The sequence below is a fragment of the Trematomus bernacchii genome, unplaced genomic scaffold, assembly GCF_902827165.1.
Source record: "Trematomus bernacchii unplaced genomic scaffold, fTreBer1.1, whole genome shotgun sequence".
NCBI classification, from domain to species: Eukaryota; Metazoa; Chordata; class Actinopteri; order Perciformes; family Nototheniidae; genus Trematomus; species Trematomus bernacchii.
The window spans coordinates 13275420-13294239 of NW_022987582.1; the positions used below are offsets into that span (position 1 = coordinate 13275420).

Below are 18820 nucleotides of genomic sequence, written 5' to 3' on the forward strand. Positions count from 1 at the left end.
GGGCAATGGCCGTGGCTGTCTCCTCCTGATTGGTGGAGTTGGCCCAATAGCCGTAGCGCCACTGTCCTGACGTCAGGACAGTGTTCAAATCTGGATCAGTTTTTATCAGATCCGTTGCAGCCCCTTTTTTAGAGATTTGGGTATGGAGGAAAATAGAGAGGGTTGTGTTTTCTGACACTTGGTGAGTTCCCTGGAACACCGGGGACACATATTCATGTATAAAAGACGTACAAAAGTGCATTTTGCATGATAGGTCCCCTTTAAATTATTTGGAATTTAATATATGGTCACATGATAAAACATTGTCTCCCCGTAGGTAAATTAAGGTGTCAGAACAGCAATAAGATAATTAAATATGTGTCAAGGTTAAAGTGGGAAGTGATTGAGCCAAATACCATTATAAGAAAATGAGAGGTTATTACAAACTTGAATTATAACGGATTTGTTAGTATTGACAGTGTAGGTAAGTTACCCTTACCATTCACCTCAAACTTTGCTAACATGACATGCAGTCAGTTTGAATCTCCACAGGAGTTAAGGGATTATTTTATAAATTAAAAATACCTAATGTGTACGTGTTAAAACACAATTTATGAATCTGTAGTGTGTATTATAAAATAGTGTTTTTTTTGTGTGTCGCTGTGAGAAAACATTGCTAAAATTCGAGTTCGAGTATTTCTTCGTCCCTTTCGGCTGCTCTAAGCCCCAATACCGTAACAGGATAAATATACGCGCATCAAGATTCAAACGGAGACCGGTGTGGCTGGTTTTACCTTTTACAGGACTTGAGCACTTTTGCATACATACAGTATAGTTAAAGTACATGCTAGAGTTGTTGCAGAAAGTCCCCAGGTTAAATTCAAGAGTGAAACAGCTGCAGCTTCAGCTTGACAATGACATGACTTTAGACACTACCAGTAACATTGGTACGCATTGACCGCATCCACAATCGCTACCATGCACACCGCCCTCCTTTTTGGCCAATCAGAAACCTGTTTTTGTTCGTGGAGGCTGGGATGGAGAGAAACAAACAGGAGGTCTCACTCTGCGACTTTGTCTGGGTACTACAAAGAACCCCTTCTTTCCTCGTTCGTTAATTTATGATACTGTTATAAAAGACAAACTTAAATATCAAACAACATAACAATATAAAACCTTCAGTATCAAAGAAAAATTTGGAATACACTTATTTATTTATTTTTTTAAATGGGCGGGATTTCGGCTAGATACGGTCCCCTCCACATAGTGATACTTGAATAGACGATCTTGGTTGACTTGCCCTTCCTGTTCAGTAACAACAACAGTCATGGCGGCTGCTGCACGGTTCTTCATCCGAGGGGCAAACTCCAAACTTTCCATCACCGGCATTGGCAACGGGTCTCAGAGTTCCTTTGGAGGCACTCTGGTAAAATTGTCTCCCAGCTCCAACTCTCGCATAAAAGCCCAACGAAGACATGCGCACTTTACCTTCCAGCCTGACCCCGAACGGACACAATATGGTGAGTGCGTGCTAGTCGGCTGCTAACGATAGCTTCGTTAAAAGGATATCATTGTGGAATTTTCCACAGTTAAGCAGTTAAAAAGACAAGTTATTATGCAGCTTATATGAAAACCTCCTGTGTTTAAGATATAAAGGTGGCTTATATGTATTCAGTTGTCATTAAGGAATAGAGAGTTTACCCTTCAGCCGGTACACTTTTAACTATTTTAGTTTAAAGTTGAAAAGGTGTCATCCAGACTTATTTCAAAATGACTGTTGATAATTTGTATCATTTTGGAGGTTTCAGGTTTCCAAATCAATCTCGTGTAAATTGCATACAAGACTGGATTTTATCTTTTTCTACACTTGCTGTGATGCTTTCATACATCGAGGTGTTAAAGGGATATTTCACATGAAGTAGTGCACAGAGAGACTTCCTTCAACATATGAATGTGAAAACAGCCATCTCTTCACCTGGCTACACAAGTGAAGAATGTATCACCTAACAAGTAAATCAACAAGGATGGCATTGTATTACAGAAAGCACTTATGGTGTATCTAGTACTAGTACAAGCATCTTGTAGATGTGATTGTGTCACACAAGAGGATGCTGTCTTCTATACATTCTTATAGTCAGTCCCTTTTAGAGGTATGAATGAACCTATTGTCTATCCTACAGTTCATTTAACCAGGATATTGGCACTCAAACAATTGACCATTTTGACAAAAAAACAACTCATTTTCCAAATCCAGTTTGTTCAGTTTCCTTATTGTAGTTTATTTCCTGCAATAACCGGTATAATCTCTTAAAAATGTGTTTACCAAAGTACTGTGTGTCAAATCCAAATGCAATGCCAATGAAGAATATGTGCAGTTGTCAAGTCCTTTAAAATATAATGTTTTGTTAATATTGTACAACATTTTTAGGTCCTACCCAGAAGATGAACTTGTTCCAGTCCGTCACAAGTGCCTTGGACAACACTCTCGCCAGTGATCCTACAGCAGGTAGGATGCTTACACAGGAAATGAAAATGTATAGCTGTCATCAGATGATATTACATTTAAAAGTGTACCTGTATTACCTCTTTTATCATACGTTTTTGAAAAAACGCACAGGCATTTAAATAATAGACCTTGAATAAAGACGTGCAAAATGTTTGCCTACATTAGGATCCACAAAACATTGCACTTTTTTTAAACATTAGATGGTTTTGCAAAAGTAATCTGATCTGTGTCACAATTGGAAGAATGTGTGTCCAGGAACGTTGATTTAGAAATGTTCTTTGTTTGTGTTTTACTCCCGTTCAACAGATATTTACCAACTAAAAACAGATTGTCTTACCATGTAATTATACTATAATGGAATTTAATGTGGCCAGTTGTGGGGTCATGTTATTTTAAGAAAAGTACAAATCTTAAGTAGCACCTTCATAGTTTCAGCAGGTAAATGTGGGCCAATCCAAATGAAATGCCTTGAGACTGCAGGGCCATGTGCACATAAACACACAGACATGAAACAAGTTGAGAGAATTAAGTAAAAAATGCTCATACAAAATACAAAACCTAATATGTAGAAGCATTAGTAGTGGCACAAAAAATATCCATCGGATGCTTTTGCCTGTGCATTTCTGAAGGTTAAGAGTTCATTTAAAAGACTATAGCCGCTTTCACACCAAGTACTTTGCCGTACTTATTGCCGGCACTTAGTGCCCCGGCACTTAGCCCAGACTCCGGGGACTTCCGGCCGGGGACTTCGGGAGGCAGTATACGCCGTGAAGTTGTTTGCGGCCTGCCAGTAAACCCAAAGCAGAAGCAGAAGAAGACGAAGTGACGTCAGCGGCTCATTTGCGTAATCTTCCCTCAGGGAACTTATTCCGGTGTGAACGTGATCGGCTCTTAGTTCCATAGGGGAACTAAGTGCTGGGAACTAAGTACGGCAAAGTACTTGGTGTGAACGCGGCAATAGGGCACTAAGTACCAATCGCGTTCACACCGGAGTACTTTCCCCTGAGGGAAGATTACGCAAATGAGCCGCTGACGTCACTTCGTCTTCTTCTGCTTTGGGTTTGCTGGCAGGCCGCAAACAACTTCACGGCGTATACTGCCACCCGAAGTCCCCGGCCGGAAGTCCCCGGAGTTGGGGACTGGCTTCAGTAGAAGCTGCTGGGACTCCCAGCAGCTTGAAGCTTGGTACTTTTTTGGTACCACCTCTCTAGCAGGCACTGCACATGGGGGTAAAAGTTCCCGGCACTAAGTACTCTTTTTGGTGTGAACGCGACATCAGGGGTACTAACGGAACTAAACGGGAAAAGTACGGTGAAAAGTACTCTGGTGTGAACGCGCCTTATAATACCTTTTTTATAATGCCTAAAAAAGTTGATAAAAACCCATTTCAATTATGAAAATGGTATTGTAATTTAAATCATATGTTGTACAACTGTAGAATTGGGGGGGAAAAGGTGTATATATAAATATATAACCAGTTATTTGTGGTAAAAAAAATAATCTTGCAAACAAACCAAATTCCAAATTGGTTAATGTCAGAATCTCTATTTAAAGTTGCGGTATTTAGAAGAAATGTCCTCCAATGAAAGGTTGGTGAATGTTGCTTGATGTTAGTTTACCCTCTTAAAGGGTAAATGATACTTGTGTCATTTGATCACTGACTGTGTTGTTTGTTTGCCCACAGTCATCTTCGGGGAAGACGTTGCCTTTGGTGGAGTATTCCGATGCACAGTGGGTCTGAGAGATAAATATGGTGAGTTGTTTCAATCCCTTTCCATTCTCACCATTCATTGCATTACATTACCTGTCATTTAGCTGACGCTTTTATTCAAAACAACCTACAAATATGTTTATTCTAAGACATGCATACTTAATTTATGGACCAGTATCTTGGCAACACTGCAATGTTTTGCGGTTTTACAGGTCCTGGGGATCAAACCACCGACCCTCTGCCAATCACCTTAATCGCCCATTCACCCCCTGAGCCACAGCTACCCTATTCAGAACCTTCTACTACTCATTTTGCTTAATAAAACTCCAAAAAACCCACCTGTCATCCACCTGTTCTTCCGCCTGCTGCATGTTTTTGCCACTAGATGGCAGCAGAGCACCGTGCAGAATCCTCTCTGGAAGGTCACATGAGTGCTCAGTGTTCACCCATGCCCCTTTCACACCAACGCAACTCCGGTTCAAGCTCCGTGCTAGAGCTTTTCTGGTTCAGAACCGGTTCTTCGGTTTAGCGCCGGCTCTTTTCACACCGCTCAGAGCCCGACTGGTGCTGCCGCTGCTGCGTCATGACGTCACAGTTTACGTCGCTGAGTTTCTCCCCAACGCCGGAGCTCACCTCACAACAACAACGGGCCGGGGACTGCGTTGCTTTTAATCATACGAAGCCAGATTAAATTAAATAACGACTTCTCCAACCTTATACTTTTCTCCAGAGTGCCGTGGTTCATTCTTTATTAATGTGTTTCAGCGGCATTTACCGACCGCTGCAGTGCTGGCCGGCTGCTCTTCAACGGGAGTGTATTCTCCCGTTAGCTCCGGGTTAGCTCACACGGCTCTAAAGTATTCACTGTCTGACTGTCACACAAGCAGCTGATACATATCCCCAGTTCCCCTTAAGTGAATGTGTGTCAGTCTGAATTGACGCTGTTTGGTGTCAGTCTGAATTGACGCTGTTTGGCATCACAACGCTGTTATGAAAGTTTCTCTGGTATAACATGGGTGATGTTAGCATAGCAACCGAAGCTAAACTGACTACTTGCTAAGCAGTTTTCTACAGGCACTTTTTACCGACGTATTTTTCATTATGATTCTACTTGTGATAGTCGGACATGACAACCTGTGCAGCCCATGTATTGATTCCATCCGATAGCTGCTATAATAACAAACGTCTGCCTGCTCTCCACAATGATCAATAACAGTGAACGGATGGTCAAAGTAAGGTACAAATAAACAGAATCACACGAAGCCTGGTTAGTGTTGCCTGACTTTATAAAGTGTGTTTTTTTTAACAAGTGTGTGGTTGCGTTCTAGTCACTTTGCTCAGCACTACTGCTTGTTACAACTTTTATTTGCCGTACTCGCCTTAAGTGTTAGCTCAGGTTAATCTCCCCCCCCTCCGACGTAAGCGTGACGTATGCGGTTCTTGCTTCTAGACGGACAACTTTTTGGTGCTCGAAACGAACCGGATTCCGGAGCTATGACGCTGCTCCGCTGCGGTGTGAACAGGAAAACCCGGTGCTTTTCAAGCACCAGCACCGAACCGGCCCTGAAACACCGTTGGTGTGAAAGGGGTACCAGAGTACCAGAAGGATCCGTTTGCACTCATTTGCCCTTCAGTAGAGTAGCCTTACAACCTTGAAGGTGATATAGCAGGTCGATTCTACTGCTGTGCGTTTGTTGGGAATATACTCTTTTCTTTCTGTTGCTCAAATGTTATTATTACATTTACATACTACATTAAGAGTACTTACGTTTGATAGTAAAGCTACATGAACACCAGGTGGACATTATGAAACATCAAAGCAGGAACAGGACTGTTTTAAACAATCACATGATGTAGACGAGCCATTTATTAATTTCATCATAAGTAGCACGTAATAAGCAACACCTGTAGACCTAAAGAGTGGTGCAGCAATGACATTTTTTTTAGAGGCCGGACCGGAAGTTGGTATCGCAAGGTCTCTCTTTACTAAAAGGAATGGGATTTCTCCATTGGATTTTGGAATATTGCTGAATATTGGATATTTGCAAAATACAAGTTTATGATACTTAAAGGTGGGGTAGGTAAGTTTGAGAAACCGGCTCGAGATACACTTTTTGTTATATTCCATGGAATGCTCTTAACATCCCGATAGCAATGAATATCTTAAAGTGGACCTATCATGCTATATTATAATAATATAGTGTAGGACCATACCTATATAAGGCATATTTATACTTAAAAAAATAAAAAATACCAAACAGATCATGCATTTTAGCCATGCCTCATTTCGCTCAATTTGCACTATTTTACCCCTGTTTTTGCAAGGGCTGATTCTGTGAGAACAGCACCACCTACAGGCCGGGCATATGTACTACAGCGTCTCCAGCGCTTTCGAGCTGCAATGGCCGTGGCTGTCTCCTCCTGATTTGTGGAGTTGGCCCAATAGCCGTAGCGCCACTGTCCTGACGTCAGGACAGTGTTCAAATCTGGATCAGTTTTTATCAGATCCGTTGCAGCCCCTTTTTTAGAGATTTGGGTATGGAGGAAAATAGAGAGGGTTGTGTTTTCTGACACTTGGTGAGTTCCCTGGAACACCGGGGACACATATTCATGTATAAAAGACGTACAAAAGTGCATTTTGCATGATAGGTCCCCTTTAAGTAAAGTGCTTTGACAAAAAATCCATGAAAAAATGTCATCTGTGGAAGCCGTTGTACTGTAAAAAGCACGACCAATCATTTTAGCCGGCCCGGCTAAAATAACTGGATAGCATACCTGCCTGTCAGCCTTCCATCTGTGCACAAACTTATCTCGTGCCCTCATTGGTCATGTGTGCGTTCGTGTGTGTTGGAGGAGGGGCTCTGTAAGGAAGTGGCAGATTTTTTCCGGTTGTGTATTTTCAAATTCTAACGCACTCGAGCTGGTTTCTCCAAAATTACCTACCCCACCTTTAAAGGGGACCTATCATGCAAAATGCACTTTTTGATGTCTTTTATACATAAATATGTGTCCCCGGTGTGTCAGGGAACTCACGCAGCGTCAGAAAATAAAACCCTCTCTTTTTCTCCGTACCCAAATCTCTAAAAACGGGGCTACAACAGAGCTGATCCAGATTTGCGGCTGATGTGACGTAATATCGGAAATGTAGGCAGGCTTTACACCCACGGTGTTTCCTATCAGAAACGTTGCTATTGGAAACAATGTCCGACTGTTTTGGACGTAATATGGTCGGTGCATGATTAGCATCGCTAACACTCAGAGCTAACCTGTACTGCTCAGAGCATGTGTGTGAAGAAGCAGGAAATAAAAAGGAACTCACCTTGTGGTATAACCGGCAAGAGAGAAAGTCTTAGAGAGCTCCATAATGTTTCAGAAATAATCCTTGATAATCCATGATATGGCGTTTCATCACCGCAATATCTGCCGGCAGAATCTCCCGCATGAGCTCAGCCCATGGATGTATAATAAGAACTAGATACAGCGTGGTAGGCGGGGTCTCGTTCTTTCCTATGAGAGCTGCTCATTGGCGCATGAGGACAAAATGGCCCAACTTTTGAGAGAGCGAAACGTCACAGATTAACCGTCATGCCTGGCTTTCAGAGCAGAAGTACCCGTATGTGCGCTCATAGAGCATGCGCAGTTGAGTTAAGCCCCGCCCCCGAGCTCCCACTCTCAGATGCACGTTCATAATGCCGAGGAAAATAACTCTCAGAATAACGTTATTAGCACATTTTACAACTTGAGGACCGAATGTTTTGAATAAGGGCTATACAAATGTTCATACTGGGTAATTTATTTAGTTTAAAAAAAATTATCCAACGATTTACAGACCACTCTTTCTCAATGTAAGTCAATGGGGAAAAAGTGTATCCGGGCCCAGCAACCCATACGGAAGTGTAGTACCGCCGTTTGGCCACAACGAATATTTTCCTCAGAGTCGGCGCACTTCCTGGGGGCTTGGTTCAGCCCCCTCCTTTTTTTTTTTAAAGCTTTATACCCCAAATCAGCACTTTTGAAACAGGAAGTGAAATAGAGGGATATGAGGCACAGCTAGAATGGGTGATCTGTTTGGTACTTTGAGCAAAACACTTCATAGACATGTTTTTTATATCTTTTTATATATCTGAGACCTATGCTATTGCCTAAAAATAGCATGATAGGTGCACTTTCAACATGCTGTGTTCAGTAGGATGATCTCCACTTATGGGGCTTTCACACCAACGCGGTTCCCGTTCTAGCCGTGCTAGAGATTTTCTGGTTTGGAACCGGTTTTTCTTTTCAGCCCCCGTTTTGTTCACACCGCCCAGAGCCCGACTGGTGCTGCCGCTGCTGCGTCATGACGTCACCGTTTACGTCGCTGATTTTCTCCCCAACGGCGTTCACTACAACAACAATGGGGGACTGCGTTGGGTCGATGATCGTGTTGCTTTTAATCATACGAAGCCAGATTAAATTAAATAACGACTTCTCCAACCTTATACTTTTCTCCAGAGTGCCGTGGCTCATTGTTTATTAATGTGTTTCAGCGGCATTTACCGATCGCTGCAGTGCTGCTCTTCCACCGGAGTTTATTCTCCCGTTAGCTCCGGGTTAGCTCACACAGCAGCGGCCGCTGTAAACTATTGTAACGTTCGACAATAGGAGTCGGAAACAGGCTTCAAGTTATTAGGTTTAATAACTCCTTTGATCGCATACAGATATAGGTTACAGGTTACAGGTCGCAGGTTCAACATCACTCAGTACTCTACTCCCTAACTCACACACACAAGCAGGGTCAACATCACAACTCCCCAGCCCTCCCCCCTCTGCTCCCCCAACCACAGGCCCGCACACCGACCAGCATTACTGTGCAGCTCTGTGATTGGCAGAGAGATGGGGGATGCTTGAGTGACACACCCAGCACCCTATACAGGGTCCCTACAGTATTCACTGTCTGACTGTCACACAACCAGCTGATACATACCCCCAATTCCCCATAATTTAATGTGTTTCAGTAGGAATTTACGCTGTTTGGCATCACAACGCTGTTATGAAAGTTTCTCTGGTATAAAATGGGTGATGTTAGCATAGCAACCGAAGCTAAACTGACTATCTTGACTACTTCTTGTTGCTATCCTATTGTGGCATAGGCCTAAGCCGTTTTCTACAGGCACATTTTACCGGCGTATTTTTCATTATGATTCTACTTGTGATAGTCGGACATGACAACCTGTGCAGCCCATGTATTGATTCCATCCGATAGCTGCTATAATAACAAACAAAACGTCTGCCTGCTCTCCACAATGATCAATAACAGCGAACGGATGGTTAAAGTAAGGTACAAATAAACAGAATCACACGAAGCCTGGTTAGTGTTGCCTGACTTTATAAAGTGTGTGTTTTCTTTTACAAGTGTGTGTGGTTGCGTTCTAGTCACTTTTCTCAGAGCTACTGCTTGTTACAACTTGTATTTGCCGTACTCACCTTTAACTGTTAGCTCAGGTTAATCTCGCCCCCCTCCGACGTAAGCGTGACGTATGCGGTTCTTGCTTCTAGACTTCTAGATTTTTTTGGCGCTTGAAACAAACTGGATTCCGGAACTTAGAGGTGGCTCCGCTGCGGTGTGAACAGGAAAAACCGGTGCTTTTCAGGCTCTTAGCTCCGAACCGGCCCTGGAATATTGGAATATTAACACCACTTTTATACTAGTTGTACGTAAAAGCTTGAGACCCTTACCAGTGGGGTATTTACTCATGTATTTTTTGTCGTAAAACAAAACAGGAACATCTCTTTAGCTTTTATTAACCACAGATTTTATTTTAACAATCTAACAAAAAAATCATTAAAAAAAACTAATTGACTTTAAGACGAGGGAGCCTAGGAGTGCTAAAAAACTCATTACAGAGTTTGACTCATTCCTGCACCATTCTATTCTGTGGTCAAAACAGGCTCTTCTTACTGGGACACTTTAATGTAGCAGAGCCATTGTCCATGTCATAAATGATACCGGACAAAACCCGATAGCCCTATTTGTCATGTCTTTTCTTCTGAGAGATTATCCTGTTGAGGGTTTCTTTTATTGTGCCTCAAATGTGTATATGATTGGATTCTTCTAAGAGGGAGTCAGCTCTGAATCACATCCAGCTGATGCTGCTCCGTTCTCTATTGATTAATTATTTCCAGCGGGTAGCAGTCGTGGCAGTTATTGGCTCATTACAGATGGTAAGGAGCTGGCACGTGCACGCTGACAAGTAGCAAGACATTGCAGTGTCGAGATGCCAAAGATATGTTAGTGGTAATTTTACTGATAGGCCTTTTCCACAGCAGACATTTTGACTTATTATATTAGGAAAAGTATATGTCTGGTCACTAAAAAGTCCTAAAAGATAGAGACATTTGTTATAAGGTAAATGGAATTGAAATGTTTTTAATCAATCTTTAAAAAGGCTTGAAAATGCTAAGACTCAAATTGTGCATACAAAAGGTCTTACATTTTATTCTTAATGGCATTATAAAAGTATTAAAAAGTCATACATGTAATTGCTTTAAGCTGTTCTTGCCCTGAACCTAAACAATCCTTTCTATTTAAGTATCCCAGTGAGCCAGCATGCACAATACCAGGAACCTTAAAGGTGGGGTAGGTAAGTTTGAGAAACCGGCTCGAGATACACTTTTTGTTATATTCCATGGAATGCTCTTAACATCCCGATAGCAATGAATATTTTAAGTGCTTTGACAAAAAATCCATAAAAAAAATGTCATCTGTGGAAGCCGTAGTACTGTAAAAAGCACGACCAATCATTTTAGCCGGCCCGGCTAAAATAACTGGATGGCCTACCTGCCTGTCAGCCTTCCATCTGTGCACAAACTTATCTCGTGCCCTCATTGGTCATGTGCGCGTTCGTGTGTGTTGGAGGAGGGGCTCTGTAAGGAAGTGGCAGATTTTTTTCCGGCTGTGTATTTTCAAATTCTAGCGATCTCTAGCCGGTTTCTCAAACTTACCTACCCCACCTTTAAGCTAAAAACTAGCCGCTATAAGGAATCCAGCTATCACTGCTATTCCAACTGTAACATGTCAGAATGCCTTCTGAGAAAATGCTCATTGGGATTTAGCTCCTACTGCCACTACCTTGTGAAGTTTGAACCCACAGAGAGCACTGCATCTGCATCTCATTACATCAGTAATTTATGTGTCTTCCTGGTATTAGCCACTGAAGATTTTCCATTCAGTATCTACCGGCAGTTCCTCTTTGATTCTGTAGTTGACAGTCGGACAATGAACATAAATCTGTATGTGGACAGTAGTAAAATGGGCAGGTCCAGGATTGATGTAGAAGAAACTTTAGTGGTTGTAACTAATTTCCCCTCGATGCATTGACACATCTATAACATTTCAATAAAAATGTGTTTTTTTTATTCATTAAATCTGGTAACAATAAAGCAATTTTTTTCTTCCTCCTGAAAGCATTTAGCAGCCATATGTGTCCTCAGCTAAATCAAGTCCTTAAAATAAAATACGATGTTTCTTGTTTATTATGGTACAGAAGTGGTGTACACTAATAATTACATGTCAATAGGTTCTTGTTTTGAGCCAATCTTGTATGGGATGTTTTTTCATTAGTGTTGAATCCTCCCCACAGTAGCCGGCTTTGCCTTTTTGTTTTCATTGACGTCAGAAGTGTCGACCTTTCGGAGAGGGATCATTATTTTCCATCTCATCCTTGTGTACAGTGGCGAGCGCAAAGCTGTTTTTATCCCTCTCACGACTGAAAGGGACGCAGCGCACCTCTGCCACCCACTGCCATTATACAGAGGAGAGGTTAATGCAGGGCGGACACTATATGAATGGCTTTTTACGAGGCGGATGCATTCAGCTTTCGCATTGCTGGATACCACTGAGGGCTGTTTCCCTGTAAACAACGGCAACACATTGACCCCATTGTCCCTCACCCTTATGTGTGTAGCCGTTTTTCACTGAGAGCAGGCGTTGGTGCCAGACTATTAAAGTTACCAAAACATGCCGTCTATTTAAAAATGTATTCTAGACTTCTGTGAAAGGCGCAGATGTCAAACTAAACGATATATTTGACCATCACACATTGTGTTATGGTTGCATCTATTTGTTGGGTTTTTAGTAGCGATGTCAATCAAAAACAATAACCGTGATGAATCACAAAAGTTAAATAATAGTATAAACTTGTTTTTCGGGGAAAGATTAAACAAATACACAAGTGGTTTTGTAATCAAGAAATGCATGACAAACTGCTAGGAGAAATAAGAGATTTCTTTACTAAATTATAACATCTAAGCTTAGTTTTAAGACGTTATTGGCATTCATTTCACCTAATAAGTAGGAACCAGAAAAAGTTACAAGGTAGCATCTGCTACAAGCTGAATGTAAACAGCTGGACTGTTAAGGCACCTTTCTCCAAAATTACAACCCATGGCGATCCATTTAGCGATTGCAGTGGTTAACTTGGCTATTGTCTCGTTGGCCGCTTGTTCACACCAGGGACCAGCTGGTTGCGATGAAGCTAGCTATCACGACAATTTGATCAGAACCACGGCTATCCCCACAAAGATCTGGAGACAGAGGGGAGGTGGGTCCAGTGGTACTGCAAACTAGTCGTGCCTAGGTGGAAACGACAGCTTATGACTACAATATGTGCACAAATTAATGTTATTTAAAGTTCCATCTGGAAGCTTTTTAAAACAGTATTTTCTGTTCTACACACCGGGGAATATCTCGTTGTAATTACAAAAGTGAAAATCCCCACTGGAATTACGAGAGTACATTTGGGGTCAAACTTGATAGTATGATTACGTTTCCAGATTGATTGTTAATGTTAACAGCCTTAGTTTTTGTCATTAATCCATTTGCTGTCGTCTGCTTTAATGACTCACAGACGTGCACACACATACATGTTACGTACTATCACTTTCACTCAAAGCTGGCTGGATATTTGAGGTTTTCTTCAGTCTGAGTGGCAAGGCCCAACATTTAGTTCGCTTAATTGTTCATTCCTCGAAGTGTTCGTGGTGCTGCGGTTGTTAATTGAACTGCGAGCACTCAGCAGGGCACATGAGGGCAGAAGGAGTCATCCCAGCAACACAGAAAAAAGACTGCTTTGGCAAATAAACAAAGATAGATGACTTCAAAATAACACTCTGTACCCAAAGTTAGAGTCCCACTCCTGTGGCTCTTTTTCAGATTATAGGGTGGAGAATGGCATTTTTATCTGACTTTTTTCCCAGTTTTTACTCCATGGTGTAGAGCTGAGGAGTCATCAGCTTGTCACTTCATTTATTTTAGGCCCGCATGGCATGTTAAGAGAGCGTTCTGCAATCTCAAGTGTGCGCCGCGCGCCTTCCTCTCTTATCAAGAAAACCCTTTATTCCTTAAGCCCTAAAAAACAACTGACACCCACTCACATCTGTCCTGAGTGGGAAAGGTTACTATCAGCATTCTTTACCAGGATAACTGAGAAGACACGCTTTACTTTCACCCCTTTTCTGTTGTCATACACATTGAACAGGATATAGAAGAGGATGTATAACAAAAGATTCAACAGGGATTTTGGACAAGTATTATATTAAAAGAAAAATACAAAACATATGATGCTTTCCTTAGAGCAGCCAGACTCGATTGGAAGAAACTGTAATATTATTGGCTGGTCATCGCCAAAACACTTCACTCAAATTAGATAGAAACACAATAGACTCATTGAAACATCTTTGTTAGAATTCCAAATGTTCCAACAGTTATCAACTCTGGTTTGAGAGTTTGAAAAAGAGATTTAGGGGGCCCTATTATGCTCTTTGGGGTTTCCCCTTTCCTGTAGTGTGTTTATATAGGTCTTAGTGCATGTTAATGTTCTGCAAAGGCTAAAATCGAGACTGAGTGTGTGTAACACTCTCGCTTGTATTGGCTAGCGCTCCAACACATGTGATAGGCTAAGTGGCGGGACATTTTTGATACATCTCTAAGCGGTTGACCAATCACAACAGAGCCAGACTGGGCTCTAGTTTAAGACGGGGGGTGAAAAGAGTTGCTGCGGCACAGGCAGTACTCATTTTATTCAAATAATAAAAAAATACCAATTTATTGTAAAAAGAGTATTTGGCACACTTCACAATTGTGGTAGGTAGTTGTATCCTGTGTTATGGCTGCCACACATTTCAACTCTGTGTGAACTTGTCTCTCGAATATTTCAGTTGGCTTCCTCACCCTGTTGCCAGAGGCTGCCTTCCTCTACCAGCACTTCACCTTCTGACTATTTTCCTCCTCTTTGCTGCCGTCTCCCCAGGTAAGGACCGAGTCTTCAACACTCCCCTCTGTGAGCAGGGGATTGTGGGATTTGGTATTGGCGCTGCTGTTGCTGGTGCCACAGCCATCGCTGAGATCCAGTTCGCCGACTACATCTATCCTGCTTTTGACCAGGTAAGAAGGGCCGCAAACTAATGATTACTGTCCTTGTGAATTAATCTGCCAATTCATATCAATCGATCTATTGTCTAATAGTCCAAAATCATTCATGTCACTGCCATGTATGAGTACTAATCAAATTCTCAGGAAACTGCACTTGGAGGTCAACCCCCTTACATTTTTTTTAAATCCTTTAACAAAATCCTAAATTGAATAAAGTCATGGATCAAATGAATTTCTTTTAACCTGTTAAGCCCGAGAGACCCCGGTACCGGGGCACTGCCGCAACATCTTGCAGGAAACAGTGTCTGAGGGCATGTTCATTTAATAAAACTATGAATGTTGTATATCCATGTAACGGGAAGAAACTCATCTAACTGATCATTTTAATTTTTTTTTCAAAAGAAAACCCACAATGCTAACACTGAGCCTCTGAATTAGCAACGAGCGAAAAATGCTAACACCTTACTGCACCGAAAATCCCTCACAAAACCTTATTATTTATCTTTTCACCACATCCAACGCATCGTTTCACATCGTGAGGTGACACCGAATCGATTGACACCGACATTACCACTGAATTATACGTATTTGCGACGTTAGAAGCAAAAACGGACATCAAAACAGGTGACGCTAGGTAGCTAAAAATGCTAACATTTTTACCTTGGCTCTGTAGTCTCTCCAAAGTGGTCTTCAATGGCATTAAAATGATAAAAACGCTGCTGAAGTTAATCCATAGGTTAATCCAATGTGTCTGTGTCCCTTTGAAATGATTTCTGATAATCCATAAGCATTAAAACTGCTTTTCCGTTTCCAGATGTCAAAGCTAGAGATAGGTCCACTCTGATGGAAAATTACATGCGCAAAGCCCCCACCTTTTCTCTTCACAACGTGTGTGTGTGTGGGGGACTCCCCCTTCAATTCTATTGGCTGTAACGGTCAGAAAGAGGTGTCAACCATCAAAATTGAGCAAGGGGGGCCAGATATATGGAAAATCCACCCAAATGACCCCAGAAGTGGTTTATTTTTGCTAAATCTCTCTGAAAAGGTCAAATGTCACTTGTTTTGCATCAATCTTGATACAGGGTACTTATTATATGTTGTACTTTGGATTCCTAAAGCTTTTAGTCTACCTTACCATCATCCAAGGGTGGTTTTCACTATAAGTAAAAAAGAATTTTTGGACGGACACTATAATTTACATTTTTTTACTATGTTCAATCTGAATTTTCTTTAAAATAAAAAACATCTATATTGCTTCTGACTTTTCTACATCCAACTCACAGGTTTATCATTACTTTGAGAAAAAAGATTATTAATTTAACCCTTTTAGAAGGGAAGATATAGTCATTTGTTCTGGGAATGTCATTTTCGAGCCTGAGACCTGAAAAACAGGCTCAGGGCTTAACAGGTTAATAAAATCAACTTAAAACATTAAAAAATATATATAAGTTTTGCTCTATTGCTGCTAGACTGCCCTCTTAAAACAGGTGTGTATATCATTTATTCTACAAAAGAGTATAATAGTAATAATATCAGTGTAGCCTAATCTTTAACAACAACTGTGATGAAATACTGGCTTTAATCCCCCAAAAAAGGGGCACACCATAAATTGATTTATAATTTGAATGTCAGCTTTATGAGTGAGGCTCTGTTGAAGCTCTACAGGTTTTTTCTTTGATTGATTTAACCTGTTACGCACCGCCCCCCCGGTACCGGGCGGATAAACGCGTCATTTGCAGGAAACAACGTCTAAGGAATCTTAATATTTAATAAACTATGAATGTTTTATATCCATGTAACGAGAAGAAACTCAGCTAACTGATCTTTTTAATTTTTTTTTTCAAAAAAAACCCCACAATGCTAGCACTCAGCCTCTGAATTAGCCACGCGCGAAGTAAGTTTTCACTAAGTAAAAAATAATTTTTGGACGGACACTATAATTTACAGTTTTTTACTATGTAAAATCAGAATTTTCTTTAAAATAAAAAACATCTATATTGATTCTGACACTTCTACATCCAACTCACAGATGTAACCTTGCTTTGATAAAAGACATTATTCATATAACCCTTTTAGAAGTTAAGTTGTAGTCATTTGTTTTGGGCATGTCATTTTCGAGCCTGAAACATGAAAAACAGGCTTGGTGCTTAACAGGTTAAATGTATTAACTCGGATAGAGAGCCGAAGTCCCTCCCTTTCCGGTGATCCACCTTGGGACCTTATTTAGAAAAAACTATGTATTGAAGTCAATGGCGAGAGAGAAATTATCTTTAGATCCCGTTTGAATTGTGCCATGAATTACACATTATGATGTTTGTCAATCTTACAAAATAAGTCAAAAGTCACAGTTTGTCGTAAAACTGTGAAGTAACACTTATTTGTGTGTGAAACCGCTCAATGAACTACATCTCTGGTCTCGCACAATACACGTCACCAACACCAGAATGAGCTGAAAAGTATTAAACGAGGTGAAAATCATTACACGTCTGGGCATGTTGAGAGCTGCTATTACACAAAAGGGGAGTTGGTCGGTTCCGTTAGAGCCAGCATGCGGGACCGGCTGTACAAGGTTTCTGTGAGTGTTAAATGAGTGTAATGTGTAACGTTAATGTCAGCTAGCTAACATTAGCTAACAAGGTACACTCCTGTGTTTTGTTTTAGCAACTAGTTTTCTTTGTACCTTGTCCTTGCCAACACTAATGTCATCCACAGCATACACAGCGATCACGCAGTTCTTAACGAGAAAACTAGTTGCTAAAACAAAACACGGGAGTGTACCTTGTTAGCTAATGTTGGCTAGAGATTAAAGTTACACATTACACTCACCGAAACCTTGTACAGCCGGTCCCGCATGCTGGCTCTTACGGAACCGACTAACTCCCTTTTTGTGTAATAGCAGCTCTCAACATGCCCAGACGTGTAATGATTTCCACCTCATTTAATACTTTTCAGCTCATTCTGGTGTTGGTGACGTGTATTGTGTGAGACCAGAGATGTAGTTCATTGAGCGGTTTCACACACAAATAAGTGTTACTTCACAGTTTTACGACAAACTGTGACTTCTTTTGACTTGGAAATTATTTTTTAAGATTGACAAACATCATAATGTGTAATTCATGGCACAATTCAAACGGGATCGAAAGATAATTTCTCTCTCGCCATTGACTTCAATACATATTTTTTACGAAATAAGGTCCCATGGTGGATCACCGGAAAGGGAGGGACTTCGGCTCTCTATAGACATCATGGCAGACCTATCAAGGCAAGACAAGTGCTTTTGCTTGTTAATGTTGATGTGTTCCAGTGGATCACAGTTGTTTGGTTAAAGGGACGAGTTAGAATGAGGGGGAAGTACGCTGGCGTCACTCCTGAAACCTGCCTTTTGCATCAAAACCCTTCTTCTCCAAGTCACACTCAGGAGAAACAGGAGGTACAGACATCATACAGTTACTGGTGGAATCAACACACTCCTTCCAGTGATGGCTGTTTTTATGAAAGCTCGGGGAAGACTTTTAATATAAAGGAGCTTCTTTTGAATATACTTCACAATCATTAAATATAAAGCTTTTCTTCTCCCTGGATGTTGCACTGACTCCATTTGATATATACGTATATATTATATATATTAAGTGTCGCACACTTCATAATAGCATATCTGTTGATCAGCTAAATGGATCAATACTGCTGATATGAATTTGTTTTCTTGTTTTGTTCTGATATAGCAGCTACTATAAGGCTCAGAAATTAACTTGATTATTCATTGTTCTGAAATGTTACCTGCCAAATTCTTAATGCTGTCATTTTGTTTGTTAGAGATTACAGAGGTTATACAACGTAGATAATGGAGATTATTTGCATGAATCATTTATAAAATGATTAGGAAATAAATGATTGTAATTTTATTTACTGACATTTAATAGCTGTCTTCCTGACTATTTCAACACAGTTATCCTCATTGTAGCATTATCAGGGAGGGAACGTCTGTCCTCTACATTCGTCAAATGTGAATAGAAAATCACAAAAAGTCAATCTTATTGGTTTCTTATGTAGTAAGGCCAATCTCCTTAGAGTTTATTTTGACTGAATATTGGGCGCTCAATTACTTGTGGCATTCCTGCTAAGTGCCCTACGATTCCTTTAAATATCAATGTATAGATAGAAAATAGACACACTGTATCACATCTTTCCATAGGGTTTTATTTATTTCGTTACAAAA

General features: G+C 40.9%; 1 protein-coding gene across 1 annotated transcript in view; it reads left to right on the forward strand.

Moving 5' to 3' along the window:
* Positions 1–1273: 1273 nt before the first annotated feature.
* bckdhb (branched chain keto acid dehydrogenase E1 subunit beta) overlaps positions 1274–18820 on the forward strand; it is a 63854-nt gene continuing 46307 nt past the window's right edge. Inside the window, exons 1-4 of the mRNA XM_034127896.1 lie at positions 1274–1499; positions 2408–2485; positions 4170–4238; positions 14483–14616. Coding sequence (XP_033983787.1) covers positions 1307–1499; positions 2408–2485; positions 4170–4238; positions 14483–14616 — 474 coding nt within the window. The 5' untranslated portion in view covers positions 1274–1306. The remainder of the gene's footprint in view (positions 1500–2407; positions 2486–4169; positions 4239–14482; positions 14617–18820) is intronic.